At 42.0% G+C, this 24,777-nt stretch overlaps 1 protein-coding gene across 2 annotated transcripts in view; it reads left to right on the top strand.

Moving 5' to 3' along the window:
* The first annotated feature begins 2,958 nt into the window (after positions 1-2,958).
* Positions 2,959-24,777, top strand: part of nkd1 (NKD inhibitor of WNT signaling pathway 1) — a 44,641-nt gene continuing 22,822 nt past the window's right edge. For both annotated transcript variants that reach the window (XR_007570150.1, XM_050047349.1), the window contains exons 1-3: positions 2,959-3,129; positions 3,234-3,266; positions 3,498-3,637. Coding sequence is in view for 1 of the 2 variants with exons in the window: in XM_050047349.1 (XP_049903306.1) it covers positions 3,105-3,129; positions 3,234-3,266; positions 3,498-3,637 (198 nt within the window). In the remaining variant the exon portion in view is untranslated. The remainder of the gene's footprint in view (positions 3,130-3,233; positions 3,267-3,497; positions 3,638-24,777) is intronic.

The following is a 24,777-nucleotide window of genomic DNA, read 5'->3' as shown; positions in this document are numbered from 1 at the left end:
TAAGGCTATATTTTCGCTGAGGGGTGCTGCACAATATAAATGTGCATGTATGACTATGTACGTGCACACACTTACTGAGGAGATACAGAAAAACATCAGTTGGTGGAACCTGTGCTCCGTTGCTTTAGACGCAATTTCGATCTGGATTGAATGTGACAAAATTTCTATTATCTTATTTTTAATGGAGTCGGACATCCAGTTTTCTCTTTGCTGAAGCCACTCATGCTCCCTAGGCACATCATCTATCCATTCGTCGTCTGTACCATCATTAGCTGCTTTAAAACTCCATCCTGACTGCAATGCCCCTGCAGTGGAAGTCCCTTGCTTCCAAGATATTTTATGAATATGAAAAGCAGGTGCAAAACTGTCCTGGCAACTTTCTGGTTGTCTCAGCTGGTTCACTACTGCAAATTTAGCTGACCCTGATGGTCACACTTTGATCTGCTGCTGATCTTAATTTGCAAAATTTGAACACATTGAACATATTTCTTTTATTTTCTGACAGGCCTCTTATCATATACTCTTCAAAATTTAAAACAAATGTTTCAATAGCCCATAAATCATGGTCTAATAGCCCATAACTATTTACAGACTGTTGTTCCACCCCTTGTCAATAGGAGGTGCTTCAGCACCCTCAGCACCCACCTTCCTGCGCCCATGTGCAGAAATCTCACAAGGCTCTATGACGGCAAATTGCTGCTGTGTCTTATACGGATGTTTAACTGCTGTCTGGATGCCAAACCAGGCCTGTAAACTTCAACATTAGAGGCCATACCACCCAACCATGTGGTAGCCATTTTGTCATTGAAGCAGCTCCTCAACAAGTCTGTTTGCTTTTACAGATGTTGAGTTTTGAGATTATGTCCTAAAACTGAACAAAGTCTCCCCAAAGATTTTAATCTGCTGTTTTTAGACTCAAAAGGAAAAATACACCATGACACAGAAATGACAACAGAGGAGTTTTGATCTAAAATTAGACACCCAGCATTTGAAAAACATGGCGTGTTTTTTTGCAGCTTGATTGATAACACAAAAACACCCACCAAGCTGCACTGGCTGACAGCCCTCAGAAAACCTTTTTGATGACAATTTGTTGCTAAGTGTGTTATTCAAATGTACTTAAGTGACTGTTTTTGAAGATGCACTATTTGATGCACTGAAATGTGAAACATGTGCTGTTATATTATAAAATCTAATTACAGTACATCAAGGACACTTCATTTTGGGTGATTTATTTGATTATTCGAAATTTAAAAACACATGACACTTTATACACATAATGCACAAACACAAAAAACCTTCTGGAAATGCTGCAGCAAACCCTATGTTATTTATAACCAATATTTCATTTTCATATCTAGTGCTACTGTGAAATTGAGATTCTTTGTGTGTAAATGCTCAAGGAAACACATTATGAATCAAAGTTAGTCTTCCTCTTATATCCACAAAAACAGAGGGCAAGAAATGTATAAAGATAGTACTGATACACTTTTTAATATGCATTTCCCCCTAATCATGGCATGAATAATTTCTCTTTTAGGGTTGGTTTTCACTGCATTTCAGTGAGAAAGAACAATATAGCTATTCTGGGATCAATCAGCAGTCACAGATGAAAGACTGGAAAAAAGAATGCATGCACAATTCTTAAACTTGATTCATGTTTGGATCATGCATTGCTAACTATTAAACAGTGATGTGGTTTCTCTGTAGCATTTCTGAACCTTTACCAACGCTTCCTCACATGATGATGCCCAAAGTGTGTATGAATTACTGTCGCACTGAGCCACTTGCAGCGTGGCATGACACATGGCACAGTGGCTTCTGTCTTTTATTATATAATTGAAGACTTCAAAAGAATCTTAGCCCGCTTTCATCTGCTGCCTCAGTCTAATAAGACTCTGATTCCTAAACCTTATTCTCATGTCAAAGACCCCAAACAGACAGACACACGCTGACCACAGCACCCAGTGTGATAATGATTTTATCCCCAGGAAGCTCATCTGAGAGGATTTTTGTTGGTGCGATTTATCACAAAAATGGGAAACTTTATAGGTCAAGAGAGGATCCACACAGTCATTTAATCCTATGCTGGCATGCTCTATCAAGGATGTTCATTCATAATTAATTATAGAAAATATATTGTCACTAATAGGCTACTTTGTGGTGTTACATGTAGGTAATTTAATCAATTAAAGAAGAATAATCAATGCTGCTCCAATGAGGCAAACTCTCTCGTTTTGCTAATTTTATTTGCTCTCATTTAAAATGTTGCAAACTGCATGTAGTGATTTTGTCTTATTTGAGTTGAGGTGGTTGGTCCCGGATCTGTTAATGTTCTGGGACCCCTGCAGCAAACCTCGGAAAGCCCACAGACCTCAGTTGTGGGAACCACAGACAACAATAAGTGTCTTCACATGTACTTGTTTCCAATGTGGGTGAGGTGTAAATACTGATATGTCGGCGACTGAAATTAAGGTCTTCTTGACGCTCCATCTGCGCTTTGAAGAGACAGCTGAGCGAGCTGCGTCAAGTCAGACAGAAAAAGTCAACCAACACCGGAAGTCATAACATTAATTGTCATAATAAAAAAAATGACATAAAAACGAAATTGACTGCTGTGGAGTTGTTTCTGAAACGGCTGATTTAAGCAGATGGTTTAACTGCAACTTGCCTAAGTTTACGGTAAATGAACTTCGCAACAAAAAACATCAAGGCTCACTGAACAATGTTTCTCTGGTTTTATGATTTATAATTTCCAGGGCTATCATAGCTATGATATAGGCTACTTGTTTCTTTTCAAGACTTAATAGTAGTTGGCTACATCTCATCTGTATTTTTGTTTCGCTAAGGCTGTCCCGTCAATTAAGTCTTTTATTCTGAAAGTGCTGGCCGGAAGTCGTGTATTCTGCTGCGTGTGCCTTGTCAGCGGCGGCGCTCTGGATCAAAGACTCGCTTGGCTCTCCAGTCATACGGTCCTGTACTGAGCGCAGTCTGCCCTCGGTCTCCACGGACGCTCCTCTGTCTGGATATCACAGCCGGTTTCTTTTTTCTGTCTCTGGATTATATTCTTCTGATGGTTTTCAACTCCAACTCGATGCATAGAAATGGGTAAACTGCACTCGAAACATGGTAAGGCTCCTTTCTCCTCAGAAAAATCACAGCTATAGTTCTTGTGGTGCTGCGAGACTTTCGAGTAACACTATTCATTGTCTTCTGACTTTCTTTCTCTCAAGCCGCTATTTGTAAACCGAGGGAGAGTCCAGAAGGTAAGCGCGCTTATTTTTTTATTTTCCTTATGGTTTATGATAAAGTCTGATATTTCGGTCAGTTTGTGAACAGCAGCAGAAACAATTTCCAGAGTGAGCTGTCTCAGCTCGTTAGAGCAGCGTTACAGCCAAGTGTCCGACTCTTTGAAGATGGACCGCTTATGGAAAACATGAGTGCAGCGCGAGGACATGACTCTTTGTAGCTGCTAATAATGCGCTTCTTTGTTTCAGGCGACAGTTTTGTAGTCAATGCCTGTTTGGCGAGAAAGGGAATCGACGACTGGCTTGTGAAGCAGAAATACTATTGCACGAGCTCTCGCCTCGAGCAACAGGACTGTCACCACAAGAATAACTGCGGTTTGACTACACGGGTGAGTACGAGTCTGTCCACGAGGTTCACGTAGTTGGGGTGAAGTAGTAGCGGAACGGAGGCTTGTTAAATGGTGTCCTCGCGGTGCTTGTGCGCAATTCACGTAATTAGGACGAGGTGTTTTATTCAAGTATACGCATTAAGGCTTGTCACCTTATCTTCTGTAGGAGGCTACACTTGGTCTCCAGGTTATGTCTGTCACACTCTTCAAAGTGCTGACAAACTTTCTCAAAGCTTTGTTTGTGGGAAAACTTTTAATATTCATGTGAGTTAGATGTTGCAGATGTCACACAGGGAGATTTTTGCCAATCACTGCTGCACGTAAAGTTGAAAATTCACACACACACAAGGCAAAAACCATCTAGTCTTACCGTTGTTTTTCTGTTTTGTCACCACTCCTTTGGTAGACATCTCATCCACTCATGTAGGGAACAAATGTTGGTGCCATCCTATGCACTGATCCCAGGCTTTTTTTAAGGGAACAATAGATCAAGCCTGAGTTGAAAGCATTTCTGTGTGACAGTCTGGTGACAAGTGTGGATTGTAAAGGCTGGGGAGAAATGTTGGAGGTCATGCTTGTTTTGTATTTTGGCATTGCCGTAAACACTGTGCTGTTGTTGTCAAGTGGGGAAATCCTTTGGAATTGCTTCAGAGGAGCCTTAAGCCTCTTTGGTTAGCGAGGCCTTCCTCAAAGGCAGCATGTTTGAGGAATTGGGAGCCCATCAAGAAAAAAAAGGGAAATCAGTTCTTCCACCCACAATCCAGACACTTTGAGCAGGAATGCATCTTTTCGTTAAATGCAGCCCAGAATCCAGGATCTCTTGCATTTTAACACATTAGAGCATGTATTCTCGTGTGGTGTTGTTTGGCATGCTTTTCTTTAAAATGCTTGGAAGTTCCTTTAGTTGCCAGTTTGAAAAACTAGAATCCTATCATCATTAGCATGTAGCTGCATGGTGAAATAGCAAATGTTATTTTCCTTTCTCCTTTCTCATTTGCTTTTTATGACTTTTACTCACACAGCATGCTGCAGATCTCCTGTAAAGGTCATGTTATACCGTGCATTTAAAGTGACGATCGTGCAAGCAAGACACAACTGCACATGCTGGGTTGGATTCTTGAAAAAAAAGAGCTGTGGTATGAGGATGTGTTTGTATGCTGGTGAGGAGAAGGCAAACATCAAACTTGAGGAAGTTTTAGGCAACAGAAATATCTGCTCATTCTTCATGCCTAAGTTAGGTCCAAAGTCCACCACTGTTTTGTCTTCTGCTGCAAGGTGTTTCTGATAGCTTTGCAATGCCCAGTGGGATAGGGATGAGAGAGGCAGTAGTCCCTTTATAGATGTCAGTTAAGTGTGACCTGCTAGGGATTGAATGAGGTACGAGTGGAACTGGCTTTACATGTTGCACCCACATGGTGTCAAAGTTGCTAATCCTGACGTGCCCAAAGCTGCAATAAACGGCTTCATATAGTAACAGGAACCCACTCGCTGCAGGCTCTGTGTCTCCAGGCCTTTCTTTGGAGATTGGCTCTATGAGAAACACCTGAAACTATGTTTATTTTCTAAAGCATGAGACGCCGCCGCAGCAGAAAAGCTATGCCATTTACATGGTTGCTTATGTGTTGAGTGGGCCTCGTACGCTTCGGGCCATTTAGGCATTTAAAACCACATTATTACCATGCAATTACCAAACATTATTACCAGAAAAACAAACATTCATTATTTTGTTCCTTGTAATATCCATGCACTGCTTTTCCTAACAACAGTGGTGTGTGAAGTTTTGGCCCAGGACGGACCAGGAGTTCCTGCTGAAAGGGCTGGATGTTTTTAAAAAAAACTGGAGTTAGTGGAGCTCAGTTTGTATAAATAATTCAAGTCTGGGTGCCTAATGGCTTTTATAGCTCAGAGGGAAAATGAATAAAAGAAGAAAGGTGTTTCCACCATCAGTACGTATTTGGGTGCTTTCCCCTTTTGTTTTGTGATTATAAAGTGCATCCAAAATCTTTAATATTTAATTTTCAAGTTTAAACAATTTGTCTGCTTCTTGCTCTCTCTGTATTTTGACTGTTATAGAATATATTTCTACACTTTTATAAAGTCACAGTTTGAATAAGCAATGCACGGAGGAAGAATCGTTCACACAAGGAGGACTTTGGCGTTCAGACTTTGATTTCTGAATGGTACAATCCCATGTTGAGTCTGTTCACACACACTGAGAATGTGGATGCATTTTTTTCTGTTTCCTCTCACCATGGTGCCACCACTACTGCAGGGAAGTGCTGAATTGTAAAATGAGGAAAAGTAAAAAAAAAAAAAGAAAAAAAAAAGTTGTCAGTTCTTACACAGGCTGCGTATTCTATAGTTGCATGGTTGTCTTGCCACTGTGCTGATCATCTGCACCGCATAGGGGAGACGTTCTATGTTTCTGTACCCACACACATTTTCACTGCAGCTGAAATGTAAAGGTTTTTCTGATATGACAGAGTTTACAGGATGTGTGCTTTAATTAGGGCTGTAGTCAACTAAAAAAAATCTTAGTCGACTAAAATTCTATCTACTCTTCAACCAGTCGATAAACTAAATCTGCTACTGGTTGCATTGTGTGTCCACTTTTTTTTTCCTGAGGCCAGCGTATTTATTGAATTCATTGCAATGGGAGTGTCACATATTTACATAATTCTACAATGCCAGCAGTGTGATGAGGTGCTGAGCGCTGCACATTCGGTGCTTTTTTCTGGTTTCCAAGAGTTGAAGAATATTCAACTTTGGGTAAAACGCTGAGCTCTTTACTGTCACTTAGCTGTTCAATCACAGTGGAGTAGCGTCAGGACAAAGACCAACTGTAGCAACAATAATGGAGGAAAAATGGCCACATAGACTGGTGGGCTTTTACTCTCTTTCTGTCCTTCAGTTGTCCCCTCATCCAAAGCAAGGGCCAGTGTAAGTACTCTAACCCGTGTTGACATTGTAGCAGCCAGATGCGACCAAAGTGTCTCAGCTAAAAAAAAAAAAAGTGCCTCCAAAGTGCTTTAGCATTCCTAGCTGGACATTTTCAGAGGAGCGCCTGGTGTTTTCAGCTGGGAAAAAAACGCTCTGGTGGACACATGCCTAAGTAACACCAGCAATTGTGCGACGAATAAGGATTTGGTCGGACAAGACAAACGTATTGACCAACCAATAGGCCAACCGACCCATAAGGTGTCCGCCATGGCTTTAGTACCACCGGCTTGTCTTAGCTTTTAGCAGCTGTCAGCAGCTTTTCTAAAGCTCAAGAAACATCAAACTTAATAATGGTAATTTTGCATTTGGCATGTGTGGTGTGAGCACCATGCTAAGTATTATAATGACAACATCTATATGTGTCAGAGCATTGCATTCAGCATTGCTGATGCTAGGTTTATTAATTCAGCTGTTTTTGTTCACATTAGAGTTGAATGACTGTTGAAGAAGTGTTACTCAATTGTGACATTGTCCCAACACTTGCAGAGCATTTATGTGAACACTCTTAAAGATTACATCTAATCAAAACGATTTCAGATCTTGAATTATCCGTATTTTTATCTTGTATCTCAAGCTTTCTGTAAAGAACATGTTCACCGTATCACATGCTTAAACTGTAGTAGAAGTCTCAACACTCTGTGAGAAGAAGTTCAAAAAGTCGACCCCACTGTGCTTTCAGATAAAAACAGAAGCTAACCTCTGAGGTGAGAGAATGTGAGTCAACTCTCTTAGCTTTAAAAGCTGTCTTTATTGTATAGAATACCTGGTGAGATAGTTATTTATAGCTGCTGTTCTTTGAGCCCCCCTCCCAGCTGAACCAGGGTCCAGGAGAATGTGGGTCGGGTGTCAACAGTAGGGAGTCCACGCTTGGAATTCTTTTGATCTGATCTTTTCCAAACCATATTCCCCGTAGGAGTGATGCTAGTTTCATACAAGTCATTGTTTTGAAGAGCTTCTCACATCAGCAGTTTGTCTTCATTAATGGTTTTAAATTGAAATTTGCGGTCGAGTACGCACAGATAGATTGAGACATAAAGATGCACTCGAGAGCCTAATGACATTTCCATGCAGACCCGACACCCATTCATGAGTTCTGCATTCAGATGTCAGATGAAGTTTGTTTGAGCGTGGCAGACAGTGAGTGAGTGGTGCGGGCAGATGGCTCCGTGGGTCTCAACACATGAGATCCAGGTCATGCGAGCCGCGGCACACTTTCTCCCCTGTGTACTGCATGTTGTCTACATCTATCCATAAATCTGATATGTCATGGGCACCCTGTAGAATTATGTTGCTGACATAGGCATTGATAGGGTGGAGGGTTTTCACGACTTATGACGTGGAAGTTCAAATATCTGTTGGGTAGTTTATTAGGTTGCTTCTCTTGGCAGATGAAAGAAAAGTCATTTATTTTGTAGCATGTTGGTAGTTAAGGCCTTTACACACTGGGTGTGTGATGAATAAATGACACGAAAATGCAAAATACTTATTTTTGATCATTTTGTATCAAAACTATTCATACTGGCAGTGATGCAATTTGGGACAGTTGCAACACCTGCTCAAAAAAAGTTTTTGATTCAAATAGAGGGGAGTAGAGGGGAATACAGCGATCCTATTGACCCAGAGCTAAGACCCTGGGCTAAGTTGTTGTATAGCCTAAGCTACTGTAAGCTATTTTATTGAGTTTGCTCCAAGCAAAATGCTCTGTGTGATTTTTAAATTCCTTCTGGTACACAGCTAAGCAGTGTATTTGTCTAGGGCTTTTATTGTGAAAGGTAATAACAGAAGAAGTGGATTGAGTATGAAGGAAAGGAAGGAGTAGGCCTAATAAAATTTGTTGTCTTGGTTCAGACAATGGAACCTCTGCATCCACATAAGTATATGTGCAACATGATTGGTTGATGCCTTCATGCGAGGTGTGAAAGCTCAGAAAGATCAACCTCGTTCTGGAAAAAAATTACGCCTCTTTGCAAAATACTCACGTTCTGTGTGAATGCACAAAAAAACAGCTCAGAAACATAATGACATGTGAATTAATTGCATGGAAAAACACTTGGACTGTAAAGGCTTTAATGTAAAAAATAATCTATTTTATTGGTTATTCTACGCAAAGTTGCCCCTTTCTATTCTCAAAATCCCCCTCCCCCTCTGCTGGTTCTCCCCTCTCCTCCTCTCTCCCCTCCTAGCCTCCATCTGTTTCTTGCGTTTACCCTGTGGCCCTGTGATGGTTGTGGCTGATGAAATGAGACTGCATTTGAAGTGGGCCATGCAGGGAGGTGTTTGTAGTGACACTGATGGCTCCTCCTCTCCTCTGAAGCCCTATCCTCTGTGTAGTAAAAGCCACCTCCAGTCTTCCCAAGCTGCCGCTCTTACAATTCCAAAGCTTCTATACTTTTTTCCAACTGAGCTTCCATCAACTTGTATGGAAGCATAGACAAAAAGCAAAGGTACGTCTGACGACAGAATTCAACTCAAAAGTGAATCACAGTGAAACTTCTGCCCCCAACCCCCTTGTCTCGCAGTCGGTTGCCAGCCCTTTGATTTTTCTTTTTTTTGAAAGTAGAAAGGTTTTTTTGGAAGTAGGCCTAAAGCTTTTAAACGCATTCCCTCAGCCTCCAAGTCTGATAAAAGACATGGCAGGTTTTGCGCCCCCTTCGTCTTTCGCTTCGACTGTTGTGCTTTTTCTCTCCTTGTCGTTTCCACAAAGCGAGGGCCCTTGTCTAGAAGCTGAAAGCACCTTTCAAATGCAGACTCCTCTTCCTCTTTCTCTTCTTCTTTCTGTCCTCTCCCTGTGCGTTTTCTTTTCCCACCGGCTGGCCTCTTGTGCGTGCTGTGTGACGTATGCCCCTCTCCCACCGGGCTCTACCCCCTCTGTGCTCCCAAGGGACCAAGGGCCTGTTGTTGCTCTTTGAAGAGGCTGGGAGAAAAGTTTGGAGCCACACTCTAAAGAGAAGAAAAGCCTTAGCCTATGGGGAGGAGGGGTAGCACCTGGCCATAGAGGGGCTCTCAGATTTTTTTTTTTATTTTCCCATGAGAAGATGGGGTGGAAGTCTTGGGCTGACGTCAATGTAGCTGGGGGACTGGGAGGTTCAAGAACATGCAGGTGGCTTTAATGTCACATCCGGCATCGTATGTCACATAGATTACTAAAAGCTGGAGGAGATTCTCCTGTGTGACAAAGCCAAGCGGATACCTCTCGGTGTCTGTGAATGGTGTCGCCTGGAAAGGTTTACAGAGAAAGAATGACAGTGGTTTAGAGTAAGGAAAAGCCCTGGTGGCATGAAGACATTTGATCAGGTTTATCCGCTTTGCTCCTCATTGGGCTAAAGCATCTCCTCTCCATCTCTCTCTCTTTAGTGATAGCCATTATTCATCCAATACCATTTTCTGATTGTACTACAAATCGCAGTATGAAATGTGTTCAGGCAGGTCTCTGAATTCTATGACACACACAGTAACATGTTTATAGTTTGTAAAAGCAAAGATTAAGCGTCACTTGTCGGTGCCATTAGGAATAAAAGCATGCATTTGGCATCTTAATGGTATGAGTGAAATGGCGCTCGTGTATTTGCAAATCTGTTCATGCATGTGCATGTGAGTGTGCAGTATGTCTGGAGTCAGCTGTCCGGATGCACTCCAGAGATCAAAGGATTCTGGGGGAATGTGCTCTAAATCTCAGGGGATTAGCAGCTGAGATTGTGCTTTGTTTCCCCAAATATATGCTCAGTTTGGAGCAACGGATAGCTGTTGATCAAAGTGTCTCTCACCACCCCTTCACAGATACATTTAGGCTGGAGGGTTTTGTTCCAAACTTGAGGGTGGCGTATATTTCACAATTCTAAGAAACGGTTTGATTTTTAGGATGTGTGGCTTTCCTTTGTTTTGAAATTGGAATCAGAAATGGCTTGCAATTGATAAGCATGTGTCTGGTGTGCAGTATAGTCTCATACATTGAGCGTATAATCCATCTAAATTTAGCGTTTATTTAACTGACATCATCATCTTTTCCATAATGCTTACATATCTTCAACCTTTGATGTGTGTGTGTATGCCTCAGACATGCTAATGCCTTTTGAAAAGCTTTGGGAAAGTGTTCCTTTCCACGTTTGACTTGAAATATTAATCTAGAAGGGAGAGCAAAAAAGTGTAGAACATTTTAGCTGATCGATAATAGCCAGTTTCGTGAAGCCAATATGGCAGATCAAAGACTTTTACAAAGAGGCACGTACCTTTTATAGAATTCCTTTGATAGATTAATGTTGATTTTAACGTTCAAGTAGACTGTGTTATTGCACGTATGTAAAAATGTTAAATGTATGTGAGAGGCAGTATTTCAGGACTTCAAGAATAGGTTTTCATCTGCTGTATATGACCGTCATGTGATTTCAGCCTCATTTCCAAACCAAAATATCTATCACATCTTTAAATATGAGAGACCACATGTTAGTTACCATGCTGTTTTTATTATAGCAAACTTCAGTGAAGAGAAGGTCTTTCATTACACATGCATTGGTAAATGTAAAAAATCATAAAACCAAGTGGCAACCTCTGGGGTTGAAAATTTAAGGCCAAGGCTGAAGTGCCAAAATCTGCAGTTCATCGAATGGTCATTTAAGGCTGGCGCCAAAAACAAGTCAATACCAATAGACTTTATGTTAAAATGCCTAACTTTACAGCAGGAATAAACAATATAGCAAATTTCCCCATTCATGATAACTGTACAAAGGGGAATGGAATTTTTATATAACTCACCTGCTTTAATGTAAGTGAAAATACTAAAAAATTTGCATAATTGAGGGTGTCCACTTTGAGTGACAGGCAGTCTGCGAGGTGTCACCACAGTCTATGAGTCAGATCCACCCCTCGCTCCTCCACAGGTCCACTCTCTTGTCCAAATATGGTCACTTCTGGCTCCAAAAATCCAAGATACATCCATAATTTTTATACTGTCTGTGTATAAAGAATGCCCTGTAGGATTGACACCATATACATACACAGCTATCACAGTGCAAAATTTTCTCTTAAGGCATTTTTACATTTAGCACAGGGGGCAACCAATTAACATTGACAATGGCTGGAAATTTCGGTTTATTTCAACCCATCTCCTATCGTCCTAAATTTGTCTCAAGTGACTAGTGACATAGAAATAATAGTTAGCATGTTAGCCGTTAGCCTAGATACAGCCGTAGCATCAGACCTGTTAAAACGTAATTGAACGGGCATCCTCAGAATACACTGAGGAAGAGCTTCGTGAAATTGAAGAATGGAGGAGGAGAGAGAGAGAGAGAGAGAGAGGCACAACAGGTAGAGGACGACAGAGGAAGAATGGCTGCTGGAAGGCTTTAGCTCTGGAGCTCAGTGGTGTAACGTTACCTGTGAATGCTGTACCCCAATGCCCACAGAAGAGGAATTCCTCTGTTGCAAGGAATGGGACCGGTTGCAGCCTTAGCTAAATGGTAAACAACAAACATGGCAGCACACCGGTAAGGTAAGACAACACGTTTACATGTTGTTTTCTATATGTTCTCTGACATTTATCCTAACGATATGAGGCGGTCTTTGTGGAGAAAAAGCTTGTTTAGTGGACTAACTTTGCACTTGAAAGGATGCCCGTTCAATTACGTTTTAACAGGTCTGATGCTACGGCTGTATCTAGGCTAACAGCTAACATGCTAACTATTATTTCTATGTCACTAGTGACTTGAAACAAATTTAGGACGATAGGAGACGGGTTGAAATAAACCGAAATTTCCCTTTAAGCTCCCCAGTAAGCCATGAGAGTGAGCCAACCTGCGTGGACCACACTCACCTAAACGTAACACAGCAATTAATATTATTGATTACACCTGTGCTTTTGCTGTTATGACGTGTCAGAATGACTGGGTGAAGAGGGAAAAGTGTTGAGTGGGAGGAACAGAAATCAGTGGTCATATTTGATTCAGTTGTAGTTTCAGTTTACTTAAAGCATTTCTACTCAGACCTTGAAAGAAATAAGTAATACACATGGAAATAGCAAAAACCGTAGGTGCTTGTGTACCCCAAGAAAATTCTAAATAGTTCTGACTATAAGAATATGTTTGGGCTTGACAGGGCTGTGTATGTGCGTGGGTCTGGAAGAAACTCTAGGTGACTGGGGCTCCTGTGGTGGCGCTGCGCTCCTCTGCCCATTTTAATCACCCACTTAAAAGGCTCCGCTGAAGTGGGTGTTTAAGTGTTTAAACCCTGAATAATTCTCTCTTGTTTGTTTATCAGGTTCCCCTGCGGGTTGCGCTCTGGCCCGTGCAGTAAGAGCTGAATAATTTGACTGAGCACTCAAAGTGGCTCTCAAATAGGACGTGATCAACATCTGCATAAAACTGCTATCGAGCTCTCCTGAGAGTGTGCACATGCACAGTATCGTGCATGCACACCCATGTGCCATGAAGCACACAGGCACATTACCCATTTGTTTACTATAATATGTGAATCCATTTATCACTGCTAACAGACGCAAAGTCCCAGCGTGACTCCCTTCCACTTGTTTTTCTTACAAACTGATCGTAGGGAAACACCAGTGATGGACTCCACAGCCTCCACGAGCCCTGCTGTTGTATTTATGCTCCTTGTGTTTGAATGCCTCGGTGACCAGGGCTCGAAGGCCACCTGAGGTAGAGCAAATGGAGGAAGTAGGTTTGGGTAAACAGAGTTGGGAGAGCATTGTGCCTCCCACAGACAGAGGTTTCAGGGCTCTTCAGCTCTTCCTGTGGCGCCAGGGCTGGAGGAGGTCTGGATTGTCTGTTAGGGGATGTTTTTGGTGGAAGGAAAGCTAAACAGAGGAGTGGCCCCGCTGAAAGGAAAGCTGTCCTCCCCTGGTGTGTTTATGCTCCACAGGTGCCGCAACCTAAAGAGGACCTCACCCTGTAGACTCTCAGTGAAGCAAGCCAACCCTGTGCTCCCCAAAGAGCCATTTGCCATGTCCATCAAACCCATCACTCCCCCACCCAATGTCTTGCTCAAGTTTGAAAAAACAGCATCCTTAGACAAATCCTTTGGGGACTCCTGTGACATAGGCTTGTACTAATAATGTTACTAATTAGCATAAAATCTATCCCAACTGTGAAGTCAACTCTACTTTTCATAAGCTTCTGTCTTGTCCTTTGACTTTGATTCTCCCTCTCCTTGCTGATATTTATTTTTGTGGATATGATTTTTAACTTTTCATTAACCATAAATCAGTGCTACTTCCTGTATGCAGATGATTTGATTAGTTCACATACATTTAAGACATACAGTGGAGCAGTGAGTCATTCAGCAGGCGAGTGCCTACTGAATGAATTCAAGGGTTGACACCATATGGATAGAAATAGTTTACCTTAGCTTTTTTTTTTAATAAATATTGTCTCCTGGTGTCTGGTTTGTGTATCTGTGTGTTAGTGTGTCTGAACATCGGTAGTCGAATTTGGTAGCAGTTTGCAACCGAATAACTTACTCCGCTGCAAGTTCATTATGGTGAGCAGTGACACAAGCCACTAATTCCAGTCAGCTATGAATAGAAACCTGCCCCTGGCACCAGTGCACTTGTATATAGTAGTTGAAGTGTCTATTTCTGCTGCTATGTTTACTTGCGAAGTTGAAACACTCTCTGTAATTACAGAGATTTTTAGGTCCACAGTTAAAAGGTCAGATGTGAGGGATGTTTAGAGGTAGTGGCTTGTGGCTGGCAGGATGTCTGCTCCAAACATGCTGTGTGTGTGTGTGTGTGTGTGTGTGTGTGTGTGTGTGTGTGTGAGAGAGAGAGAGAGAGAGAGAGAGGGGGGGGAAGCGAGAGAGAGTGTATAGATACTGTATGTGTATGTGCATAGACAGAGAGGAAGAATGGCCACCTTGGTGTTGAGGTCAGTTACATCTGGTCAACATGCACACGTCAGAGGTTTTCATCACCACCACCACCAAAGCATGGAGCTTTGCAGTTAATGGCAGTGATCGCAGGTTTAGTAACTGGCTTTGAATGAAATAAGATGGACCGGTAGTTACAGCTGTTACTGACAACTGTCATTTGGTGGAATTGTAGAGATCTGATTATAGCGATCAGCTTTTATGACATCTCCTTATCGAGAGTTGGTTTCTCTTTCTCTGTGTGGTGGCTGGATAGCATCCAAACTGCAGAATTACCCTCACAATGCAACCCCCGACAACTTACATAACTGGTTCAGTAGATCAGATAGCAAAATATGAGCAAAACACATTATCTATTTTGTGCATTGCAGCTTTCGATCTGACATGTCCTGGCTGGATCAGGTGATAATAAATGCATTAAAGAGAAGACTTTGATTCTTACCTTGGATGTCCTTTATTAAAAACATTACAAACCGGAGGACTTGTATACCGTCTTGTCTCTAAGGTAACTAGTGAGTGAGCAAATTTTTCTTTAGGTAATGTAATCTTTTGAATTTTGTAAGCACAATTAAATATTGTGGAAACATCAAGGATCTCAGCATGAATACGTCTTATTTTATTATTTTCTTTTAGTTAGTGACATGACAAGTAACAGAGGTGTTTCTTCTCATTTAGCTGTGGTTAATGGTTTAAGTGCCTGTCACTTTCTTGCTGCCCTCGAGGTAGACTTCCTGGCTAAAACCTTGTTCCTCCCACACTTTGCACCACTTGAGACTGGCGTCTGAAGCCACCCAGATGACTGAAGGACTGTCTCTCCTCAAAGAGAGCTTTGACTAATTACCAAGACCCTCTAGACACTGTGTAGCACACTCGCTGTTAAATACACCATGCAAGGCAGCAGGCATGTTGCCAACTGGTCTTCTTAATTATATAATCCATCCTATTTTTGCAATAATGATTGACACTCGTGCACACACTCTCTAAGCTTGTGTCACCTCAGCAGGGCTGCTCTGCCCTTTTTGCCAAGGAAGTTAAAGGTTCCAGAGCAAACTAATATCCTCTATCAAGGGTGAGATATTCTATTGCTGTACTAACCGCACAAGCTTTTGGAGATGAGGTGTGTCATTTTGCAAATGACTCTCTCTCTTCTCTTTTTCCCATTCTTTGGAACTGAGCTCCACTCTGAATTCAGAGGGCCATAATGTTGTGATTTGTTACTCTTGGCAGGCGGAGACCACCTGTAAATCAAGGCCAAGCGACAGGCTGTCTCCATTCCCTTCCAAACCATGGCTTCCTCTTGGGAATGCAAGGTCCCTAAGTGGAGTTCATTGGCTGGTGGAGAATGTGTTTTAAGGATTCACCTCTAGCTCAGATTCCCCATTAACTCTCTGACTCCCAAGGAAACTTGAGGATAAAAACAGAAGTGGCTTTGCGCGCACTGTCTGATCACATGTTAGGCCTTTGGAAGAATCCAAAAATGGGGAAAATGCTTGATGATTTGGAGCAAAAAGGGGTCTGGGTATAACAACAGTAAAACTATATCGAAACATTCTTTTACAAACTCTCATTTATCCATTCCTATGCTTAGTACATCCCAAACAGACAGCCTTTTCTGATGGGGAACTGAATCTAAAGGCCTTTTTAGATAGGAGTTGTGCAAATTTGCAGGAAAGCCCAATCAGTCTTTTTTCAGTATTGGAAGTATAAATACAAAATCGGGGAGTGCGGCAAAATGCCACCTACCTACTTTTGTTTAAACAGAATGCGCCTTTTTCGAGGCAATGGGGGGCGTGAGCAAGTAACAAAATGTGTAGCTCAGCGTGTGATATAAACAGTGACGTGGGAGGGAAGCCGCGGCAATTCTGTCGTAAGTTGGCCGTTCACCATCCCCGTCATCTGACGTTTAATGGCCTCTTCAATTGCGGGGACAAGGAGGGCGTGCAATTCTTTGTCTCCTCAGTTGCTCATCTTTACAGTGTCTGTCAGGTTTGTGTTTCCCTCTTGCTATTAGCTGCTCGCTAATTCCTGCTATCAGGTGTTTCCTGTTTATCCACCGCCAGTGGCTCGCACGTGCAGCGTCATCAACAGTTGCGGAAGGCCGCCTCGGTCTCTTTAAACTAAAAAGGTTCCGCCAATATGACTACCCTACGTGGCGGAAAATTGGGCACCTCTGATCAACTTGCCAATCTGGCTCTGTGTCTAAACACTTGCAGCTTGCCGACAAAATGGCCCAACATTCGCGGAAAATTTGGCAGTGTAAAAGGGGCTCTCTTCAAAGCCAGACTCCATCGACATAAACAGTGATTTTACCTCACTGAACACAGGAGCTGCTGGTCATCCACTGCCTCGATCAGTTAGATTGTTTGTGTTATTATGTGACTTTTGTGAATCCAAACTAAACCTTTAAAACACCAAAGTTGCGCAATAACACTAACACACTAACTGATTGAGGCGGAGGCAGACCAGCTACTCCCATGTTCAGTAAGGTAAAATCCCTGTTTTGGTCAAGGGAGTCTGGCTTTAAGGACAGCATCGATAAGTTCAGTTCAATTCAGTTCCCTGTCTGTTTGGGAAGCACTCTGCATACGTCTTGATCAGTCAGACTGGGATTGTACTACATGAGTTGTGTGAGAGTTTGTAAACACCTGTTTTGATACAGTTTTGCTAATATTGAAAGCGCACTCCCTTTACTTCAAGAATTTTCTCCATATTTGGATTCTTCGTTTACTGGAGGCATGCATAAAACAACAACAAAGTTTTCTTTACAAATTCAATGTAACACTGGGTGAGTCATTGATAAATAAAAGGCCATTTGGGGGGTGAAGTGTTCCTTTAATGCGTGTGTGATTGGTTGTTTGTGAGCACTGTCGGTTCAGCCAACTCAGGATTACCATGTGGTAATAGTAATAGTATTAGTCTAATTTATTCTGAAGATTACGGTAGTGTGCACAGCTGCAGGGCTTAAAAACTATTGCTAATTACTGGCACCCACATCAGTTTTTCGCACCATGTGTAGCTTTGTCTTTGTTGATTTTTCCAAACAAATTAAAAAGAAAAAGTGAGAATATTTGTGAAAGAGGCCCAGTGTTTTTGTAGAAAATGAAATCAGATATCAGCTAATCTAGGTGTCCCTAGATTGCTGTAGGGGTGATCATACAGTTAGACTCTTGATCTTGACACCTTGTATCCTCTCCCTCTTCTCCTCTCTGCGATAAGGCTTTGATAAACAGTGTGATAAATGTTAATTGCTGTGGTTACATATTTTTCAAAAGCTAATAAAGGCTGTTACCTTGAGTAACAGGTAGGGTTTAGTGCCCGAGGGGCTGGCTGAGTTGTAAAAGCTTATCTTTGCAGGTGTAAAAGTTTTGTAAATGGGTCATTAAAGTGTTGGCCAACTTCACACATAAAACACAAAAAGGGAGAGGGGGAGGGAGATTACTTCAGATCAGCATGTTTCTGAAGCGCAGAGATGAAGGCTGTAAATCTTTGCTAATATTCCACTGAGCCTTTCAGGAGGCAGCCTTTGATGTGGGTGAGGTAATGTGACCAGCAGTGTTTGCAATGTTAATCTGACGTGCAGAGATGACTGGTGGCTGTGCACTATCGCTCGACAAAAGGAAGGCATCAAATCATGGAACTTGTGGGTCCTGTAAAAAAAAAAAAACCCCAACAAAAAACGAATACATTTAGAAAGCAAACAACACGTGTGCAAAAATTCACACATCCACGTGAACGTACACACACTACACAGACACGTGTCGTTGCAACCTCTTATCCAGCAGTGACACAGAGTTCATTTACACTGACATACTGTATAATTTGACTTAATATATAGTACACGAAGAATAACTCCACTGAACCGCACCTCCAGGGCTTTTCCTTTAACCTCACTAAAGTGTTTCTGGTGTGTGTGTGTGTGTGTGTTTATGTGTGGGTGTGGAGAATCTCTGCATGACCTGTGCTGTGAACTAGAGTTAACACGGTAAGCCCTCTGGCATGTGCAGCCTCCTCAAACCCCTCCAGTCTTGGTGTTGCTGACCATGCACACTTTAATCATAGAGCAGCTTCCTCCAACCTGCCTGGTGATGGATCCCAACTCCGTGGCTATAATTTCCTTCCTGGGGTGCAGGGAGAGAAGTGGGTGTGCCGTGACTGAGGGGTGTCAGGCATGGGGCCGCAGAGTCTGGAGAGAAGGTGTCTGTCTTTGATGTTCCCTCAGAGACGTCAAATTACACGTTAGCCCTCTTCAGTCGGCAGAGTTAAAGGGCTTACTTGTCCAATTATTTATCCAGGTTCGTTGTCCACTCAACTCAAGTATTGCTCTTTCTCTAGAGATGGTGAAAAAATAAGGCAAACAAAGTGGTTGAGATGCAGAAGAGAAAGCTTTAGTGGTCATTTGGGGCCTACATGTGGTTTTAAAGTTGAAAGTTTTAGCCACTTGATGACAATTTTCCAATCTGATGAAGCCTTTAAATTGTGAAATTTTAGTTGCCTAGTGATCTAATGCAGCTCAGCTGTGTAATATTTGTTCCGAAAAATAAAACATGTGCACTAAATGTACTGTGAGGGGCTTCAGATTAAAAGCATCCAGCAGATAGCTTATGTTTTGTTAATGGTGCATGTGAAGGGCTCGACATCAAACGATTTACAGTCTGTGACCTCTGGAAAGGCACTGAGTTTCTTATCAAAGCCATAAAATTGCATTGTTAAACACAGCAGATATGACTTCCTCTTGGCACTGCAGGCTGCTCATGAGATCACTTTTATGCGTTCGTTTGGTTTGTTGTAAAGTTTTGACATTTAAGAAGACCCAGGCATCTGTTCCACCGGAGCAAATTCAAGAAACTACCTCAATGCATCATGTGATGATGACTGATAGTCTTTCTGCAAAGAAACAGATTTATCTTGTTTGGCGAGAGAGAAACGCAGAGACATTAATTTGCCATGGCTCTCAGTCTGTAGGTGTTGTATGAAAATTGGCCTCGTCTCCCCTCCCTCCATAAATGGGACCGTCTCGCGTCAGCTTTGCTATGCTATATGATTATCTGAGATCTTTATTTCATGTGTGAAAACTGATCCCCTTTGAAGCCTCACTCAGAGGCAGTGCAGCGCTTCACTACCTCACATCAACACTCTCTATCTTGGCTCCATCTCGGGGCGTCATGTTTTACTGCTACGTGGGGCTTTGAATGAGGCTGTTAAATGCTGCTGGAAGGTGAGGAGCACTCCAGCGTAAAGAACTGCAAAAAATACTGGACACAGGTTTAAACTGCTGTCTGATGATGAGTGGTGGTCCGTTTAGTTTAGTTTTTTTTTTTTTTGAAGTCTTTTCCTCCTGTAGCACCACACGTACCACACATTGCAGGATAGGCACTGCTCCAGATTCCAAGAGTTGTGCTCGGTCCTTTGAAACTGCCTCCGGTGTATCTCAGTTTACTCTTTGGGATGGTGGAGAGGGATGGGTATTTCCTCTCCCGAGGTCCTCTGCGAGTAACACTACACCTATAAGCTAATTTGCAGCTCTAAAACTAATAAGAGTTTTTTGTTGTTTTACTTCTCGGTTTTCAACATTGGGGCTGTGTGAGCACCAGAGATTTTGAATATTCCCATGCTATACAGCTGTTTTCTCCATTAGTAATTCATAAACTTTAGCTGATGGCTGCTATCCAGGCTAGACTGAATCTGTCAAAATCATTTTATTTGCCAAGTGCACTAACATTACGGGACAAAGTACAAAGAAATAATGACAAGTCTAGTGTATCTTAACACACCTGGTACAAGACAACAAGCTAACGCATGTCTTGTACTGCCCCTGTATACTTTATTATACTACCTGTGGGCTATTATACCTATCAATTTATGCATGCTCACAGATGTTGGACATGGTGTAGCTGTGATGAATGCGGCAAAAGTGAGAATAATCATTTCTCACTTTCTGCAATGCTCTGTTTTACCCTCTCCAGTGCTGCTTTGCTTTTATGTGAGTGTCAGTGACCTCAGCCGTCTCCCGTTTGAAAGGCCCAGGGGAAGCAGACTTGGAGAAGCATCACCGCTATTCCCACATTCTCCCTTGTCTCTGTCACTCTGCCTGTCTCGCCCACTTGGCTAAACGGCCTTTCATGTGCGTTGCTCCCCACTTGATGTCGGCACCACTGCTCCAAACGTTGCAGTCCTGAAGGTGTTTTCTTGCGATGGGTGGGGGACAGAGCAGGAGGCACCCAGGCGCAGTCCTAATGAGATTTTTCCTGGGTTTTGATGGAGTGCCAGTAGCGCTGCCATTGCTCTAGAGGCCTGCCTCCACTGAGCCCTGGCGCGCGATCAGGGGGAGCTGTCGTTGGCCGCATAAATTGTCAGCCTGTGTGGCGGGTCGCGGAGGCAGACAGCGTAGAGACCAAGAGGTCCTGTGGGACTTTCCCACAATCACATACAAGTACATATTACTTACACTTTAATGTATCCTTTTGCTTTCAAACACACACTCGCAGCAGGAAAAAAAATTGGCCCAGTGGGTCCGTGTCAGCAGTGCCAGAGTAACGATGACGCTGAAGGCAACTCAACTCACCGAGTCGGTTCTGTGCCAGCATGCGCTCACTGTCTCTCTCACTTTCTCTCAGGCTTTCTCATCACCATACAATATACATCCTGAAATGCAAAATTAAAGGGCAAAAGTTCTTTACAAACTTTAAAATCTTATTTTAATCAGTTTAGGCTAGCTGAATAGAGTGCTCTGCATTAGTTCAGGATGCACTCAATTGATGACGTCATCTGTCACATTCATGCTGATCAAGGTTAGTAGCAAAAGGAATATTTGGATCATTTAACAAAATCACACTATTTGAAGAAAATATAATGATTCAAACTGCTGACAAAATGGAGCTTTTTAAGTCTGTGAGGTTAGCTACCTTTTCAGGGCTGTCATATTTGACTTCCAAGCCAAGATGAAAATGAACAGTGTTAACAGAAATGTGGCATTTTCATTTAATTTCCTTAAGAATGTGGCGTCAGACTGACTGGGCCTATATGGACATAAAGTCAAGGCTTCTGCTTTTCCATCCACACTGCATGTTGGTGAGTTTCAGTACATCTTTGCTATTGGGATAGGATTTATTTTAGTTATCATATTATGCCCACTTTGGGCTATATGTACTACATTGACATCACGTCGAGGTATATACTATGCTTTTTGAAACTTCATGTAAAGTATAGAAATAATTCAGAAAAAAATATGTTCATGAAACTTGTGTTGCAGCTCAAGTGCTACGTCTTGATCGACTCGTATTGTAATCAGTGCACTATAATGGAGTTAAATTTAATGTCAACTACAGCAAACTCATAATCAGTAGTAGTTAAATTTTTACATCATTACACCATCAAAAGATGGTGTTGAATTCGTATTCCCTGCTATAATGTTTTAGAACGGATATTTTCATTAAGGAAAAACCAGCCCGGTCACCAGAAAAAAAATGTTGGCATTATATGTTTCTGCACACCACAGATGCATTACATTTGTAAGATTTATACATATCATCCTAGTTTCTAGAGTGACGTAGTATATGAGCTAACTTTGTTATCAGGAAGGGAAGGCATGGTGTATGCTAAGCTGCAGAACACTGTTCAAGACTAACAGCAGAACAGGTTGTTTTAAGAGACCCGTCACTGTGTTTCCAGCGGTGTTTGTGCCACCAAAACATGGTCTTTTTCCTTTCCATAACCAAGTTTTGTTGTGCCTAAACATAACCACACATTAACCACGGCATTGTTGAAATGAAAAAAAATGTTAAGTTTTAATACAGTTTTAATAATCAAAATAAAGTACAAATGTAATGTGGTTTGCAGAAACTTATAATGCCAACATTTATTCTGGTGATTGGGTTGGGGAAAACATACCAAGGGGAGCAGAGTGGTCACCATTCTTAAAGAAATAACTTGTTTGTTCAGTAAATATTATTATATTAAGTATGCTAATCTGCCTCTGGCTTATCCATTTTTTTTTTTCATTAAATGTGCAATTGATGAGGTTTGCCAAATAGTTTCAATGGCCAAGCTAAATAGGCCTCCAGGTCGGGGAGTAATGCAGATTTTGTATTAGGGCAGGCACACTGTGTTCTGTGTCATAGCCCAGTAATAAATCACTTTATGTGGAGGGGCTTGAATAAGTTTAAACCACACAGGGGCCATACAAGCCCTTGTCCTAAAAGCCCCGAAGAAGCTCTGAAGGTCCTGGCTGCAGTCGAAAGCAGAATTCTTTATGCAGCGGTCTCCACAGAACATTTAACATCATGTCTGGAAAATTGTTTTAGCCGGTCCCAAGTGCAGTAAAAAGATGCTTGTTTGTGTCTTGAAGCCAGCACCTCTGACCGAATCCTGCAGAGACACAGGGAATTGATACCTTGCTGTCAAGCTGCAGAAATGAGTAGCAACAAAACGCATATGTAATGTTGATTTTATAGGACCAATATTGACTGTATTAAAGGTTACCACCTCACATTTTCATTGTTTAAGCTGTGGTTGAGCCACTTGAGGTGGGAGGGTATGATGACCTCTTCTCTGGCCTGAAATGCTCTCCCATAGTGACCTCTGACCCCTGAATTAGCAAGGGTCTCAAGAGAAGCACATCATTGGCCCATTGCTGCACCCAAAGATTTATAGTTCTTTTCTGGTCACTGTTTTACATACATATAGTTATTATGGTCATTGTGCACCCATACCATGTGGGCAAGAATTTAATGAGACCCGGTTTTCAGATTCACTAACTGTTTGCAAATGTTGCATCAGTTGAGCCTCGTCTTTACTCATTAGTGGAGAAATCACTTTGGAGTGGGATGACCAGCATTGCAGTTTTAGGCAAATCCACTTTGAGCTCTTTCATTTCAAATCAAACTGAAGGGAGTGAGTTCAAGCTTTTATCCTCTGTGGCTTAACAAACTGGACTGACTTACTTTCTTGTCCAACAGCAGCTTCAGCGTGCACTTAACCACTACCGTTACTACTACTGTCACTCTCACTGTGACTGCTATTTCTGTTACTTCTTCTTTAGTGTGTAAGAATGTAAAACTTCGGTCCTTAGCAAACATTTACAGTCTGTTTAATTGTCTCCAAATCTGTGTTTCATGCTGCCTTTTTGATGAAGTCTATGAGTCATGTTGCAATATGACTCATGGACAAAGATGTGTGGAAGATGGAAGATCTAGAAACAAAGAGCAGAACAGGACACTGTATGTTCATTTACCAAATCAAATAAGGTGGAATGGAGGAGTCTAGCTGAGGAGAAGGGCTGGGCAGCTTAGTAATATGACCAGGATTTCTGTCAGTCCTTCCTCAGTAGGAGTGTCAAAACTGTTAAGTGTGTCATTGAAGTTACTAGTGGGGTTGAGGGGATTTATCTTTTTCTCAAAGGTCTGCACAGTGTGGCCAGAAATGTTACTTATGCCGTTAAATTCTCTCCTTTTCCGCTGGACAAAGATATTTGCCTCATTGTTCCTGTGACCAATTGGCTGGTGGGAACACAGGAAACTTAAAAGCAAACACTTCTTATTTTTAGAACCCCTACATGTTATTTTTTTGGCACCAGACAATCTTATCAATCACTGCCAAAGCTAGAATCTGGAAAGCTAAGCTTTAAAATGGTGGTGTCATCGGGTCAGTCAGTGTGGAGGTGCTCTTTAGAGGCTGTATCAGAGCAGATTTTAAGGATGAGTATGTCAGATCAACCACGGCCAAGGCGATTATCTGGGGAAATGGTTGCGGGCTTTGGTTTAAAGCTTTAGCACCGTAGTAAGCTGAGAACAAAAACTCAAGCAAATATTCCCATTTATTTTTATGAAACAGACTTAGACTTTACACCCGACACCTGATACCTTAATCAGGTTGTGAGAACTGTCAAAGATCATAATTAAATGTCACAAGGTAAAGTAAAATATATAAGAATTGATGAGAAATATGGGCTAGAAAATTCTTCTTTTCCTACTTCCTTGTGTATCCATTTCTGTTTAGTGGTCAGAGACTTTTCATGGGAGGGGGAGGAAGTTTGTGTGTGTGTGTGTGTGTGTGTGTGTGTGTGTGTGTGTGTGTGTGTGTGTGTGTGCGTGCGTGTTTGTCCTAGCTACAGAATGAGGGCCGAAACACGTTTTTATCCGACAGAGTGAGGACATTTTTGGAAAGTGAGGACATTTTGGCCAGTCCTCACTTCTTCAAAGGACTCTGTGTGTTTTTGTGTATGTCTGTGTGTGTGTGTGTGTGTGTGTGTGTGTGTGTGTGTGTGTGTGTGT

The sequence above is a fragment of the Epinephelus moara genome, chromosome 1 (assembly GCF_006386435.1).
Source record: "Epinephelus moara isolate mb chromosome 1, YSFRI_EMoa_1.0, whole genome shotgun sequence".
Taxonomy (NCBI): Eukaryota; Metazoa; Chordata; class Actinopteri; order Perciformes; family Serranidae; genus Epinephelus; species Epinephelus moara.
Note: the sequence above shows the minus strand (reverse complement) of the source record. Positions and strands in the feature narration are given on the sequence as shown.